The following is a 14,941-nucleotide window of genomic DNA, read 5'->3' as shown; positions in this document are numbered from 1 at the left end:
AAAATGTTAAAAAACACACACACACACAGACATTCACAGGCTAACACAACAAAGAGTGTGTAGCATCACACAGTGAGACAGACACAAAGGTGCAGTAACGCAGTCAACCCTCAGTGTATTTGTGCACTGAGGGCTGAAGCCTCTGGAAAGTCATAATTTGGACAAGAGCTGAATGAAAATCTTTCCAATTTCTGTCATATTTAATTCCCACATTAGCATCTGACTCTGCGCCACAGTCAGTGTGTGAATCCCTGCTGCGCCTTCTTCTGTTAGCTGAGCCAAACTCACCCAAACAAGACTTAATATCAAAATTAGCCATTTGCAATTCCACACATTGACTAAGAAGCTAATGTTATTTCTGGGCTGAACTGCTCCCTAAGAGATATGGGCAATCAAATGATGTGCACTATGAAGCAAGAGAAAATGATCAAGATTATAAGATCACATTATTTTCTAATCAGTCTCCAAACCGATCAATTAAAAAAAAAAAAAAAAGAAATATACAAACAAACAAAAACACAATAGTTTAGAAGAAAGGTGCGTTTTTTCTTTGTAAAATATCTTTGTCACAGGGTTTGAGTTTGGACGATGCCACAATTAACACTGGTGCCTTTGAATCAAACCCTGTGTCTTGGCCCAGACATGACCCTAAAACAACAGGAACTCGTGAGCGCAAGCACTAACTTCAACGTGGAGGTGAGACAATGACATGAGTATTTTAATCAGGAGGTTTTGTGCTTTATAATCTTTTCTTTTAATCTATAAGGTGACATTTTAGTATCACGGGTTATATAAATCACATTTTATCTTCAGCACAATGTTTCAGTTACACATTCTCTTGAATCTAAGACACTGCACCAAACTAAGAGACTTCACTACAAGAATTAAGACTTTTTTTTTTTTAAACATACAAGTAGGTGTGCAAGACAGAGAGAGAGTCAGTGAATGTGTGTTTTTGAGAGAGACAGGGTGAGAGAGGGTGGGGCGGATGGTGAAGCTGGACGCCAGATGATTTTTGATAGCTCTGGCTGACTTTTAATTTTTTTTTTTCCTCACGTCACTTTTCTCTCTAATATATTTTTCTTTTCTCTTCCTGACATGATGCAGAGCAAACTGTTGACTGTCACTGTGTGTTAACTGTTACGTGTCATCAAAACATTATTATTTTTTTTTTTTTTCAATTTTCAGAGTAAAATTTGGTACAAAACACAAGGATGATGCTGCGTAAAAAATCAGCCTCATAGCAAGCCAATAACCATGATCGTTTTTTTTAATCCCCGTTTTATCCCGTATGTGGCGAACTAAACATGCAACACCAAACCTCTTATAGAATATATATATATCAAAATAAACATTTTCCCGATTATTACAAAAACATAATTGCACTATGATTGTTTAAAAAAAACGCTTAGTCACCAACAATTACTAGCGTTAAATTTGAAGTGAATCGGTTTAACATCCATGCATTCAAAGTCACGCTAATTTAAATCCAACCTATACATTTCCAAGGTGAAATAACAGCACAGTCGCAGGCCTGCAGGCAAAGTTAAAAGCAACTTACTGCAGCAGCTCTCTGTCCTCCGCACCACCACCCGACTACACAGTCCGGAGAAAGGTACTGCAGCCACACTGCCACAAAGCCCTTTCTTCCTCAGATAAGGGGAAGCCAGCAGCTGCGATTCCGGACAGTTAAGATTATATATGATGTGTATATATCGAAGGTTTGTCAGCTCTTCCAGGCCATAAAACCCACTTAAATGACACCACGTGCTTCCTATGCACCATTCACAGGCCCTGCTTGGGGCAATTGGCATATGTAACCTTGTAAACTTTAAAATACCCTAAAAGAAAGACATACAAAAAGGGATCCAATACATTGTCCACGTATAGGTTAGGCCTAACAGAGCGCAGAGAAAGTGGACGCTGCGCTGACCGGTTCTCATAACCGTCAAGGAAGTTGAATAGGAAGCTATTAGTTTGAGAGGTGAGTTGATTTTTATTTTCTTTATGTAGTGCTAGAGAGAAATTACCTCATAACCTTGGGCTATACTGCGTCATACTACTGCTTCTTGCAGAACTGCTGCTGAATACAGACACCCAGGAACTGACATGATTTTATGTCCTCTGCGTTACCACATAGTGTTGTTTTAACTACAGTGTAATGATGCCGGGATTACAGAGCAGGACGATATCTTAAAGTGGACATATGGCCTCAACAATGATGGCGCGTAAGTCTGCGGCCACAGGAAACCAAAGTTTTACATCCATGTTGTGTCGTGGGCGAGTGTTATCACAGGCTAGTGTGTCTCTTCCTTCCCTGACAAAACAGGAAACGGAGTCTGCCTGTGGTGCAGTGGTGGAAAAAGGGGGCAATAAAGTTTTATGGGGGCCTTAAACTTCAGAGCGCGTTTGTCAGTCAATGAAATTCTGTGGATTCCGAGTCAGACTAAAAAAAAAAAAAAAAAAAAAAAAAAGAAGACGTGATCAGCAGTCTTTTAAAAAAATTCTACGATTTCTGAATAGTTTAATTCAGTAGCACAAAAGTGTTTAAATACACGCCAGATGTGTAATTCCACCATTAATCCCTAATATCAGGAGAAGCTAAAATGATAAGAGGAATAACAGAAATGTGCATATTAACAATAGGAAATTTTGTCACTTTTAAAGATGAGACTTTATTGGTTACAATCAACACATGAGCCATCTATCAGTTATTCTGGGCCTCGTGTAAACCAGGCACCTTAAGTTTACAAAGGAGAAGAGAAGTGGCTTCATTGCACATCACAATATTATCACATACAGTCGCTGAATTATACACAGTGATTTAGATTCACAGGGATATGACAGGACGGTGCCTTCACAGAAATCCACTCACAAACAGACACCACACATCCAACCACTTCCTAACTTTGCACTGCAACGTATTAGAGAGTAAATTTAAAAAAAAAAAAAGAATAGAAAAAGGGAAAGAGGTGAGAAAGTAGTTTTTACTGGTGGGAAAGGATTTAACTTTGTTGCTCACAGGACAACTCATAATCATTTTTGTTTTCCAAAGCATGTTAGAATTATTGTTTTTTTGTTTTTTGTTTTTTGCCTTTATTTGATTCGCTGACCTTAAAGTTTTTATCACACGATGATGATGACACAGAGTTGGAAATGATGCATGCTGTCACCCAGCCTCCACTACTCTTATCCTAATTAAAAACAAAGATTATTAGTAGCATTGTGCAGCCTTTCAGTGCACTGCAGACCAAAAGCCTTGCAGCGTGAAGGACCCAGCTCCCCTCAACCTCTTGTCCCCTTCGTGCAGTAAAGTGAGGTTATCATCGCATGGGCAGCAAATTAATTTAGAAATGTAAACCGATTGATCAAAGTGAGTGATATTCAATACATTAGGTCCCAAACTGCAGCAAGTGACACATAATTGGTGATGAAGCACACAGAGCGGTGTCATGATGTCATTGCTCCTAGCAGTTCATCCGGAGGTCAGGCGGCACTCCAGCACTGTGCAGTGTGGGGCTGAAAACGTGCTGCATGCACCCCGTTCACCGGTGGCACTTTTACTCCTTCACTTTGATCTTTGAGTCCTTCTTCCACTTCATTCGCCTGTTCTGGAACCAGATTTTGATCTGCCTCTCGTTTAGACACAGGGTGTGGGCGATCTCTATGCGCCTGCGGCGGCTCAGGTACCGGTTGAAGTGAAACTCTTTCTCCAGCTCCAGAGTCTGGTAGCGGGTGTAACTGGTCCTGGACCGCTTACCCTCCGATTCTGAAGTGGTATTAAAATAAGTTAGCTTTCATCAGCATTAGAGTTGTAAATAATATAATATTATTACGTTTAAAAAAAAAAAGCCTGGTTATCCACAAAAAATAAGCATTACAAGCAAAAATCTGTTAATATATGACCTCTTCCACCCTCATTTAAAAGCTCAAATATCTTTATATAACCTAATTTAATCTGATATTACTTACTGGGGATTAGTGTAATAAAAATTTATGTCAGGCTGATAAGGATGGTTAACTAGATCCAATAGATATACTCAGTTTAAAGGAGGGCCATCTATATCCACTCACATTAAAACATTAAAAAAAAATACACCAGACTATTACTTAACAAACCCTATCTCACTGTAAAATATAAAATGAGATAACTAACAGTGTGTTGGCCTCCCTGTAAACACTGGTCTCGGCCTCATGCCGCTGCACACGAGGATTATATCGTGGGAGGAAAAACAGATGTGTAAAATCAAAAGAAGTAGGATTAGAAAATGGAAACTGACGTTTTCCAGATATATTTTCCTATTTATAGACTTGCTCGTGCACAGGCGAGCTAAGTAAAGCAACAGGCCTGGGCTGTTGTACTTATGTATTTTTAAACAGCCATGCTGTTTGCTCCAGGATGTTTGCATATGAAGAAACAGCAAAACATAAGTATAGCTTCTTTTTTTTTTTCCAGCAACCGTGCTCACTGTCCATCTACAGCCTAAATAGTCAACCAGTGTTTTTCAAGGCATGGAGAAGGAGCACCCCTATTCAAATCTTTTAGAGGTGAAAAGTTCATGATTGGGTCAGGGCATTGGTGTTTCCCAGAGTTCAATTTAAGGCTAAAGCTTCTCTCACACACAGGGAGTCTGATAATGTGAAACATGGCGTTTAACTGAGACTATAAACAAAGCAAGGCAAAAAGAAAAAGAAAAACTAATACTTGGAGCTGAATTTGTAATATTATTTCACAGTTTTATCACAGTTGTGTTCTCTTATCCAATTATACCACCATAAATCACCCCACAGATCACCTCTTCACCGTAACAGAGCAGGTTTACGAGCAATGGATGCCTTTGTCATAAAATTTATGACCGCGAGTTTTTATTATTTCCTGCGTTTGGCCTATAAAACTCAAGAGGGAAACTGGAACGGGCGAAAAGAACTGTTGCAGCGTTAAGAGTGAATAAGGGAAAGCATCTTAGCCGCACTTTAGAAAATAGGCAAACTTTACCGTGGCTCATGTGCAGTTTTGTCATCCATGGATAGATCTGAGGTCGCTGCTCACTGTCCTGACGCTGGTTCATATTTGTGTTGCGTTTCACCGATTGCGCGTTCTCCGCGTTTCTTTCGCTCTCGTGGCTCTTGTTGCCGCCGGATTTTGCGCTCCTCTCCGGGTCTCTGTCCGCCCCTCGTCCCAGCAGCGTGCTGCTGCCGTAGTTGAGCCCGCTTGCGTCCACGGACGAGCTACTGGAGACCATGGTTATCTGTGGTCCTGACGGGAGAGGAGTATCCGTATTGCCACGCAGGCTAGTTTTCATCTCCTCCCGTTCAACAGAGGTCGTGGGGATGGGACAAGTGAATATCCCGTTCACATTAACATCCTCATAGCGGCTGGACCTGCGCCCAGATAGATCGAAACTAAACATAGTGTTAGGAGAAGTTGTCTCGCTTGTTTGCCTGAGATTGGAGCTGTCAACATAAGAGCTCATTTTTAAACTACACACCGATACTTTCTTTTTAAACTAGAGAGGGCTGCGGGATGTATGTTGCGGCTATTTCCTTGTTTTTGTTGATCATTGCTTTTCTTTGTAGCCGCTTTTGGAAAATTCAGAGCTGCCTGCCCTAAAAAAAATAATCCAGGATTTATAGGTGGAGTAGGCTTTGGTATCTTTTTTTTTATTTCTTGATCCGACGAGCGCTGCCCAAATATGGGGTATTTGTATGGGATCACGTGCACATGTTGGCCAGTCATAAATTGGCTTTGATACTCAATGGGGATATTGATGAATAGGAGAAACGTGTCCGGTAAACTTTGAGCTGTTGGTTGTTGAGGACCAGGCAGGGATCTTTAGCGCAAAAAAAAAGGGCAGGACAGTAAGACAAGAGCGTCATCTGGTGTCTGGTATGGGGCAGGACGGTCAGGTCCGGCCGGAGTTCTCTGCCCCTGACAAATTGCGAGTCCGCAATAATAATAATAATAATAATAATAATAATAATAATAATAATAATAATAATAATAATAATAATAATAATAATAATAAATAAATAAATAAATAAATAAAACTTAGAGTGCTCGCTTGGTTAAACTATTTTTACGCGTATGGACTTGAAACTCAAATATCGCCCATAGTTGTGTTACTGTAACACAACAGCGGGAATGTCATAGTGTTTGACTGGATACTGAACAATCGCTCATTCCCGTGCACCAAAGATGCCAATCAGAAAGTCCAACATGTTCATATTTAATAGAAATTTTTGCTTAAAGTTTTGTCCTCATCGCCCAGTTTTGTTCCCCACTCGCCTCATGACGGAATTAAAATGTGAAATCAAAGCTCCACAGTCTTGCACAGAGCTCGGTGCGTATTTTAAGCAGCCTTTCTTCACACGGCCATCTGATTCACGTTAGGAAGTGTAATGCTCCCAAAAACACACAACGAGGATGAAAGTTTTACAAATATTTTTATTCCATGATACACAATTATGACAAAACATGATTTTGTAACTCCCAAACAAAAGTGAAGAATTACTAGTGTACAAATCTATCTCACAAGGAAATCCTATTGAGTCAAATGATCAAAAGAAGGAAAAAAAAAAAGGTGGGGGGGCTAAGCGCAATTTTATGTTATGCAGCTTCTAGGCCTATCAAAGCGGCTAAATGCACATACGTCCTCACAGGTTTGACATAATATATACTGATACTTGGATTATATACAGGCATTTCAGTTGTATGTGTGTGCGTGTGTGTGAGTGTGTGGATGGTTGACTATCCGTGCAACTTTCAGGTTTATGCAGGACACTGTTCTGCGGACGGTTCAAGTACTAGATTATACTGTGATCAAATGAAGTGTCCGCCCGGTCCTTTCCTTCCGTGGAATGTGCGTGTACAACACTGAGTTAAGTCTGACCAACACTGTATTTTGTGAGGTGATCAAAGAGTTCACAGTGATGGATGGGGGCGTGGGGGATAAATACACAGATTTTACTGGCATGGGAAATAACACAGAAATTAATACTTCTTTTTATTTTCACAATACAAGTGTGACATTGCAATAAAAAAAGAGAGTGGGAGAGAGAGAGAGAGAGAGAGAGAGAAAAATAATATCAGAGCTCCAAATGTCACAGGGGCCATAGTGTGGCTGAAATTATTTGGATTTCTAAGGCTCAACACTCCTGTGGTCAACACGAGATATAAGTGGGAGTGCAGCGGGGTAGCCATCATGCAGTGAAGTCGCTCTCAAGTCCATATAGATTTTTTTAGGTAGTTATGTTGGGTTTCAATGGTCATCAGGTGTTTTTTTTTTCCACTTCTTTTTTTTTTAATTAACTATTCTTTCTTCTTGTCCTCATCCTTTCCTTCTTCTATTGCGCCACTGCGTTCCTCCTCTGGAGAGGCTCCTGTCTGTTCACTTCCAGTCACCGTGGAGGTCAGGTTGCTCTCTTTCTTCCATTTCATGCGTCGGTTCTGAAACCAGATTTTGATCTGCCGCTCTGTTAAACAAAGCGCGTTTGCGATTTCGATGCGTCTGCGCCTGGTCAGGTAGCGGTTGAAATGAAACTCCTTCTCCAGCTCAAGCGTTTGGTAACGAGAGTATATTTGACGTCCTCTGCGTCGGTCTGTCCCGTAGCCCACTCCTGCTGGGATACAAAGTAAAGCCACTTTTCTCATTTGCACGTTTGACATAAAAACATTTTTTAAATAATAATAATAATTATAAACATGCCTCTGTCTGTGGTCTGATAATACTTGAGCATAAGTTTTGCCTCATTGTTAAGAGTCATAACTGTAACCTAAATCCACAAAGAAAAATAAATACATTTACATTTTTACTGTACTGTGACAAATCCTATCTCAAAGGGCATCTTTGCTTTATAATCTAAAATAATGAAAGCATCCTAAATGCATTCTCTCTGTCTCACGCTGCTGATTATGGCTACTATATCATTCTTAAAACGAAAGCTGTTTGTTTGCACATGTAAAGGCCCATCTACAAGTCGAGGGGATACAGTAATGTTTTATGGGGTCATAAAAAGTAACTTACTCTCTTGGTAAGACATATCGTAAAACTGGCCCATTTCCTTAATTTATTTGTCGTAGTAAAACTCACCGCTGTGTGAGTTCATTCGCTGCATCCACGGGTAGATCGGGATGTTGCTTTTCTGCTCCTGCGCTCCTGCTCTTCCTTGATCCAAACTGTACTCTTGAGCAATGTGGCTTTGTGTATTGAGTCCCATGTTTGTTTGTCTGCAGCTGGGGAGCACGTCCTTGTCTTGAAGAAACACGTTTGATCCATACTCATACTGTGCCCTGCCAGACCCAAAAACGACATTATCTTGAGGAGAGTAGAAAGGTGTATATATCCGATTCTGGGTCACAGCGGCACCGTACGACGAAAAATGTCTGACTGTGTCATAGGTGGTGGAGTTTAGGGGTACGTTAGGCAAAACATCTTGACCACCGGATAAATGGCAGGAGAGCGACGGGTTTGCGAAATAAGAATTCATACCTTGCTTGTAACCCTCTCTCCAACTCTCCCCACTTCTTTATCGGTCTCTTTTCAATCTCCTTCTCAGTAAATCTCCTTCCCGTCTGTGTCAACCAACCACACCTTTGTGCTTCTTCTTCTTTCTTTCTTTTTTTTTTTTTTTGTTCCTCGACTTTCTGCCTCTCTAACTGGACGTGGACTACTTTGAGGATTCAATATTATTAATTTCCAATCTCCGGTTAAGACGCACAAACCCGAGTGTTATAGCCGAGGCTTGGCTCGGTGAGAGACAATATGACAATGTCAGCTGACCGTTCTCCACCAATTGAGAGGCAGGAGTTGAGGAGAAACTGTAGCTTTTAGCTCAGAGCTTGAACATTAGTGCTAAATGCCGATAAACACAGCGTAGAGTTGGAGTGGCACGACACACAGCCTGGCTGTATGAGACATTTTGGACTTGAAGTTTGAGAGACGTGGTGTTTAAGGAGGAAGTGTGATGCAAACTGTGGCAAATGTCATTCAGTGCAGTGATCACATTCAAAGGAAGGCGGAAGATTTGCATAAAAATACACACGAACTCGTGTTCAAAGGTGACTTACAGGCTTATTAGGTATTAAATCCATTTACTGAGATATAACGTAAAACTCCCCATTCTGTGATACTGAATTACTGTATTTTGTGTGACTGACTGCTGAGTGTGTGTGTGTGTGTGTGTGTGTGTGTGTGTGTGTGTGTGTGTGTGTGTGTGTGTGTGTGTGTGTGTGTTGTGTGTGTGTGTGTGTGTGTGTGTATGTGTGTGTGTGTGTGTGTTTCCAAAACTCACTCACTTTTAATTTCACAACCACAACCACTGCAGAGACAGGCAACAACACAACAATATCCACCGTCTGCGTGTGCTCTCACCCCTCAGGGCGCGCGGCCCTTTGTGTGGAGACTAAAATGAATATTGGCATTTACTGTTTATCTCCGCCATATCGACGAGTTTCCAGCATACTGTTAATGTTTCCATTGTGTATGAATTATCTGGCATGTGAGCAATTTCCATGCTTTTTTTTTTTTTTTTTTTTTTTTTTTTTTTTGCAGTGAACTGGGGGAGGGTGTAGGTGGTAAGAATGCGTTTATGGTCTCTCTTCTGTGAGGGTAATAAAACAAGTGACGTTCCCCAGCTCACCAACAACTATCTCTGCAGCAAAGCCCTGCAACGCGAGCAGCAATCTCCCATGCTCAGAAATGAAAAGCACTGCACAGCATGTGGAGACATAAAGCAAAGGGGGGAAAAGCGTGTATGGGACCAGTCGACTGGCAAAGAGCTGCGTCTGAGAAGATCATTTCTGCCACTCTCTTGAAAAATCTAGTGAGTTATGCGACTGTCCAGCACACGTCAGGCAAAACCCTCCACAGGTCCACTGTGCCCGGTGTTCACTATGAGCTGACAGCTCTCAGGTACAGTCTCTTTAACTATATAACAATAAAGAGTACGTACTCGGAATTTTGCGCGCAGAGGTTACAGTTGAATTACAGTAAAAAAAAAAAATACAGTGTTAAAATGCTTATGCAGATTTTCCAGTCTTTATTTTTCTTGTTCTGATCATACTTCGACATTCCTCTGACACGCACAGAGGAAAGGGGAACCGATAATTATCTCAGCAGCAAATGATGGGTTTGGAAATTACTTGAGAAGTGTTTTGAAAAAATGAAAAGAAAAAAAAAAGACAGAAAAAACTAGCAAAACCAAAGCAGCTTGTCTGGGCGAAATGTGCAGCCTCTGAATGCGTAAAAAAAAACACGTATTATAGAAGACAGCGTCTCCCGCTCTCAGTTTGCCGTAATTAACATAATTATATCACTTTTTTTGTCCAGTGGACGAGGGCGCATTTTATACCACACTGCCATTTTTTTTTTTTTTTCAGAAGTCAGAGCGCGTTTCAGCTAAAAAAAAACAAACACCACACATTCATTTGAAACCATAAAATTCACATTGTCTCGGCTTTTCTCACAATAGATACCAATGAAATAATCAATGGAGTTATTGAACATGTCTGTTCAAACGCAGTCGCTCTGGCTACAGCAGCCTATTGGTCCACCTCATTGATTTTTTTTTTTTTTTCTTCAGTAGGGTGAATACTTGCAGCCTAAACGTGCAACACTGTTTGGTCTGTTGTTTGGGATCCTGAATAGCCCATAAAAGAGACAAGAACAAAGAGAAGGAAGTAGCTGGTGCAATAAAAGTTTCCCTTCACCTTATTCGTGGCCATATGTGACATCCGCGAAGCACAAATTTGAGGCAAATAAAGCGCAAAAGTTGGAGGCTCTGCTGCTGCTGTCCTGGGATTATTCTTTCCTCCTCACTTTTATATTAAGTAACGAATTAGTTGATCACGGAGCAAAATACACACAATGCAGCACGAAGAAAATACTGGGACTCCTAATTTGTATGAATGTAGTTCAGAGGAAACTCTGAAACTGAGGAGCAAATGCTCAAAACATTAAAAAAGTTAACTCGCCACTTTACGTGCAACGTGAAATTTAAATTTACATCCAGAGAATATAAACGAAGCACAAAATGTGATAAACTTAGTGTCTGGTGGTCAGTGTTACTTCCTTAATTTGTCAAGCTCACGATGTCAGAAACAATATGCGCACAATATTTGTCAAACTCTTTGTTTCGTTATAAAGATTTCTTTTGTCATGACCAGGCCGCGATTTACTGATCCTGGCACGAAAAAAATAGGTCTATTAAAACAAAATGAATAGACTTATTCCATTCGTCATTTCAACTAAAATGATATTTGAAAATAATTTGGATTTCAAAACACAGATTTGTCCTTAATTGTTATTCACGACCCTTCCAGAAACACGCAGGTCCATAAAGTCCAGGTTGTAAATAAAAGGCTGAACAGTAAAGCCAATGTGTGGACTGGAGAGGCTGGAATGCAGCAGAGGTTGTGCCAGTGTGCAGAATTAGAAAGGTCATTCTTTCCCTCGTGTTTTAGTGTTTTATTGCGGCCCGTGAGGCAAATCACATGCGCGGCTTTTGACGCAGGAGGGAAAGAAGCCGTTTGGTTCACGATTCCTCGATCTTCAAAGGGTCATTATGACCGGTGATGAACGAAAGAACCAAGAAAGACGAAACCGAGACGAAAATAATAAATTATTCACAACAGCCTCAGTACAAAGTACTAACCTGTGAAATTAATAATCAGCATTAATAATTCAGCAATAAATAGCGTGTGCTCTTAATTTGTAGTAATCTACGCGAATTCGCAGTGAAGCCTAAGAAAACAGATCATGCCTACGCGCAAGCATTATTATCATTGTTGTTGGTGGTGGTGTTATTATTATTATCATTATTATTATTATGCAACTTATTAGCTTGGTGAATAGGATTTAAATTTACGCTTTAATTAGTTTCTCTGCTGAAGGCCTAACTTTAACAGCCTGCTCCCCTACAGCACAACAAGGGCCCATCCACCGCCATGAGCCTGCCCCGCTTCTCTTTTACATGCCTATAGATGTGCATCAATATCCAGCATCACCACATCACTCAGTATTAGTTGTATGGGACCTGTAAAAAATTCTGCATTATCAGCCGTGATTAAAAACACAGCGAGGGAGGCAAAGTCTGGTCAGCCCCTGATGCTTTTTTCCTCTCCCCCTCTTCTAACCTTACTAATAAGGAGTAATTCACATACTAACAATGTAAAGCCCTCTATAAGCACTTTACCATCGCTGGCTTGCCCAATTAATGTCCGGAAGTGTTCGACTTTATGCTCGTTAAGCACTCAGGAAGCTGTTGCCCAATGAGCACATGTTGATCCACACATCATAAATTATGACCATTAGTAGGCAAAATTTTTTTTGTCCTGTCGGGATTTGTAAGTGAGGTTCTAAATGTGGTGATGCGGACAGATTCATGACTTCATTGAGTTTTATGTGAACCTATCTCTGGTTTTTAAAAACACTGCAGGGCAAAACAATAGACTGTGGTTTTCCCCTCTTATTTTAAAACAAGATTTACCTAACAACCCAAATGGCATGCATTAAATGAACTCCTCTCTCTCTCTCTCTCTCTCTCTCTCTCTCTCTCTCTCTCTCTCTCTCTCTCTCTCTCTCTCTCTCTCCATTTTTCTCTCTCTCTCTCTCTCTCTGCAGGCACTGATATTGGGCAGCAGCGGACACGATCCATTGCAACAACAATGTTTCATAAGGGAAAAGCAAACAACGTGTGTAACAGTAGGTTGTAAGACTTTAAAGGCTTCCAGAACGAGGCTTTGCCAATAATTGTGTTTTACAAGATTGAAAAGCAGGACTGCTGAGTTTCAGCAGGGGGACGGAGACACATGAAACCACTTCAGCATACAAACAATATTTTGTCTCCGCACAGACAATAATAAAACACAGAGAGAGCGTTTCACCAAGCTGAGCCTTGATAAAACAGCCGACATGCGCGCACACACACTCCTACACACTCACGCACACTGCACACAGTGCACATTGCACACACTCGGTGGTATTTAAGATGCCTTTGCAATAGATGCACTACTTTGTTTTGGGGATGCAATGCAGGCCAATCCCCTATCCTTGATGATGATTTAAAAAAAAATATATATATATATTTCTTTTCCTTTACAAACAAACAAACAAACACACACACACAAACAGCCTTATCTGTTAGTAGTTTCACATGCTGACCATATTGTGAAATTAATCTGAATTTTTTTCTTCTTTTTTTTTTGGTCAACTGTTGGCAACACACCCTACTTGGCACCATTCCTGTGTGATTTCCAATACGCAGCTCAAGCTCAGTTTTATATATATTTATACATAAATATAAAACACCCTGTTCACTAATGTTAAATGATTACTGTTATTGCTGGTGGTGTTGATGATAATGAGGATATTTGTGATGGTGTAAATAAAATGACATGCTAACTTCTCACTATGTCGTCAGTGATTATGTCACGGAGCCATATGCAAATCACTGCATCCCATTACACCAGAACACCAGAACAAAACAATAAAACAGGCCAACGTCTCCTTCTCCAAAGTGACGACAGCTAATCAGACGTTCAGAAACACTCTTTAGGCGTCAGCTCTTGCAGTTACTCGCTGGTAGCAGTGTATCAGCTGGGTCAGCTGACATCCGCAGTGAACAGCCGCCGAAAAAAAGAAGAAAGAAAAAAAGAAAAAAGAAAGAAAGAACCAGCAGCCATAAACAACAAGCCTCAACACCCGCCCACTTCCACATGCAGCGCTTTTGGTCGCTAGGGGGCACTGCCGAGAGATATCCGTGTGTGTGTGTGTCAATGTGTACATACAGGAGCCTGTGTGTGCTTGTGTGTGCGACATGCGCGTGCGTGAAACTGCACATAGATGTTATTCAGGTTCTTGGCACAGACTGGACACAACAAGTGGCAACAAGTGTGGAAACAAGAAATAATTAGAGCACATCAGTCAGCTCTGTGCGTAATTTGTCACTGCCTGGTCAGAAGGGCCTATGAGTGATGAGAAAGTTTACTATCACTAAGCAATTCATTACAACAGACTGGCACAGCACCTCTAAAATGCTCAGCTAATGTAGTGCTAAAGCGGCGAGCAGCACACGCAGGTGCTGCTACAGGAGCCAGTGAGGTACAATGACAGTCGCCCTGGGCACCAGCAGGCTTCCCAGGCTACAGGTCAGGTCACCAGCACATAGACGCCTCCACCTTCTCGTGATCTCACACGCTCACTCCTCCGCACCATTCATCATTTGAACTCAGAAATCAGCGGCTGAACGCCAAACACAGCACAAAAACACTGAGAAAGAGCGATAGAGAAAGGTGTAATCTTACCCCAGCGGGCTCTCCGTAGTTTGTAGCCTCTCTGTGGTCCAACACAGCAGCTAAGGGGTCACGATGGCGAGTGGGAAATATCAACACAGCGCACTTCTCCCGTGTTCTGCTGGCTGTCTTCACTGGCGATTAGGAGCTTATGGAGGCAGGGTGTCTGTTTGCTGGGAGAAGTCTTTTTTTCTAGCAGGCTTGCTTGCTCCTTTTCCCTATCCCAGTCGCTCGGCTTTATTGCCTCCGGGAGAGGGGGGGGTGGGGGGACAAACGCAGGCAGCGGCTGGTAGAGGCGGCGACTGTCCCGAAGATCCCTCTGTCAGGAAGTCGGAGATCGGATGAATATCACACGAAGCAGCGGCACAATGACAGTGCAGTGTTTTTGTATTAAAATAAAGAAGAAAAAAAGGGACGTTTCTACGCCCCAGCTTAGCCTGCTGCTGATACAAGGGAAGGACCAGAGAATAGACAACAGCATAAAGTTCATGTTCATAGAGCGTGTGCCACGTGGCTCGCTGCAGCCAATCGCAGAAAGGATTCAGTCGTAAACTTTTATTACTCAGCTGTAAATTTCTCCCTTTAACAACCAGGAATGTTTGCACCCATCTTTCCCTTTTCGTTTTTTTTTTTTTTTTCGATTCCACTAAA

At 41.4% G+C, this 14,941-nt stretch overlaps 3 protein-coding genes across 6 annotated transcripts in view; all 3 read right to left on the bottom strand.

The window, feature by feature from the left end:
* Window positions 1-14,941, bottom strand: part of LOC121195886 (homeobox protein Hox-D3-like) — a 56,176-nt gene that overhangs the window by 20,035 nt on the left and 21,200 nt on the right. The window contains exon 2 of one of the 3 annotated variants that reach the window (XM_041059604.1): window positions 14,303-14,609. The exons of 1 other annotated variant lie outside the window; for it this stretch is intronic. The gene's annotated coding sequence lies outside the window, so the exon portion shown is untranslated. Of the gene's footprint in view, window positions 1-14,302; window positions 14,731-14,941 lie in introns of those variants that run through there. One more of the 3 variants, XM_041059613.1, reaches the window with a different exon arrangement.
* hoxc5a (homeobox C5a) lies at window positions 2,809-5,565 on the bottom strand. The gene is made up of 2 exons (XM_041059700.1): window positions 4,997-5,565; window positions 2,809-3,769 (listed from the first exon to the last, which is right to left on the bottom strand). The coding sequence occupies exons 1-2, from the start codon at window positions 5,472-5,474 to the stop codon at window positions 3,561-3,563; spliced, it is 687 nt and encodes a 228-aa protein (XP_040915634.1). The 5' UTR covers window positions 5,475-5,565; the 3' UTR covers window positions 2,809-3,560.
* Window positions 7,291-8,707, bottom strand: hoxc6a (homeobox C6a). 2 transcript variants are annotated; one of them, XM_041059678.1, is made up of 2 exons: window positions 8,091-8,707; window positions 7,291-7,620 (listed from the first exon to the last, which is right to left on the bottom strand). In XM_041059678.1, exons 1-2 carry the CDS (start codon window positions 8,485-8,487, stop codon window positions 7,310-7,312), a joined length of 708 nt encoding a protein of 235 aa, XP_040915612.1. In that variant the 5' UTR covers window positions 8,488-8,707; the 3' UTR covers window positions 7,291-7,309. The 2 variants fall into 2 exon arrangements, with proteins under 2 accessions (XP_040915612.1, XP_040915622.1); XM_041059688.1 differs by having other exon boundaries at window positions 7,291-7,617.

Source organism: Toxotes jaculatrix, chromosome 2, assembly GCF_017976425.1.
Source record: "Toxotes jaculatrix isolate fToxJac2 chromosome 2, fToxJac2.pri, whole genome shotgun sequence".
Classification (NCBI taxonomy): Eukaryota; Metazoa; Chordata; class Actinopteri; family Toxotidae; genus Toxotes; species Toxotes jaculatrix.
The sequence above is the reverse complement of the archived record's forward strand: the minus strand, read 5'-3'. Positions and strand labels throughout refer to the sequence as shown.

Bases quoted from the DNA above. Each gene is read 5' to 3' on its own strand.
- hoxc5a (XM_041059700.1), bottom strand. From the start codon at position 5,474: ATGAGCTCTTATGTTGACAGCTCCAATCTCAGGCAAACAAGCGAGACA. The intron at 3,770-4,996 runs GTAAAGTTTGCC...ATACCACTTCAG, and splicing joins AAAACTGCACATGAGCCACG to AATCGGAGGGTAAGCGGTCC.
- hoxc6a (XM_041059678.1), bottom strand. From the start codon at position 8,487: ATGAATTCTTATTTCGCAAACCCGTCGCTCTCCTGCCATTTATCCGGT. The intron at 7,621-8,090 runs GTGAGTTTTACT...TTTGTATCCCAG, and splicing joins GCGAATGAACTCACACAGCG to CAGGAGTGGGCTACGGGACA.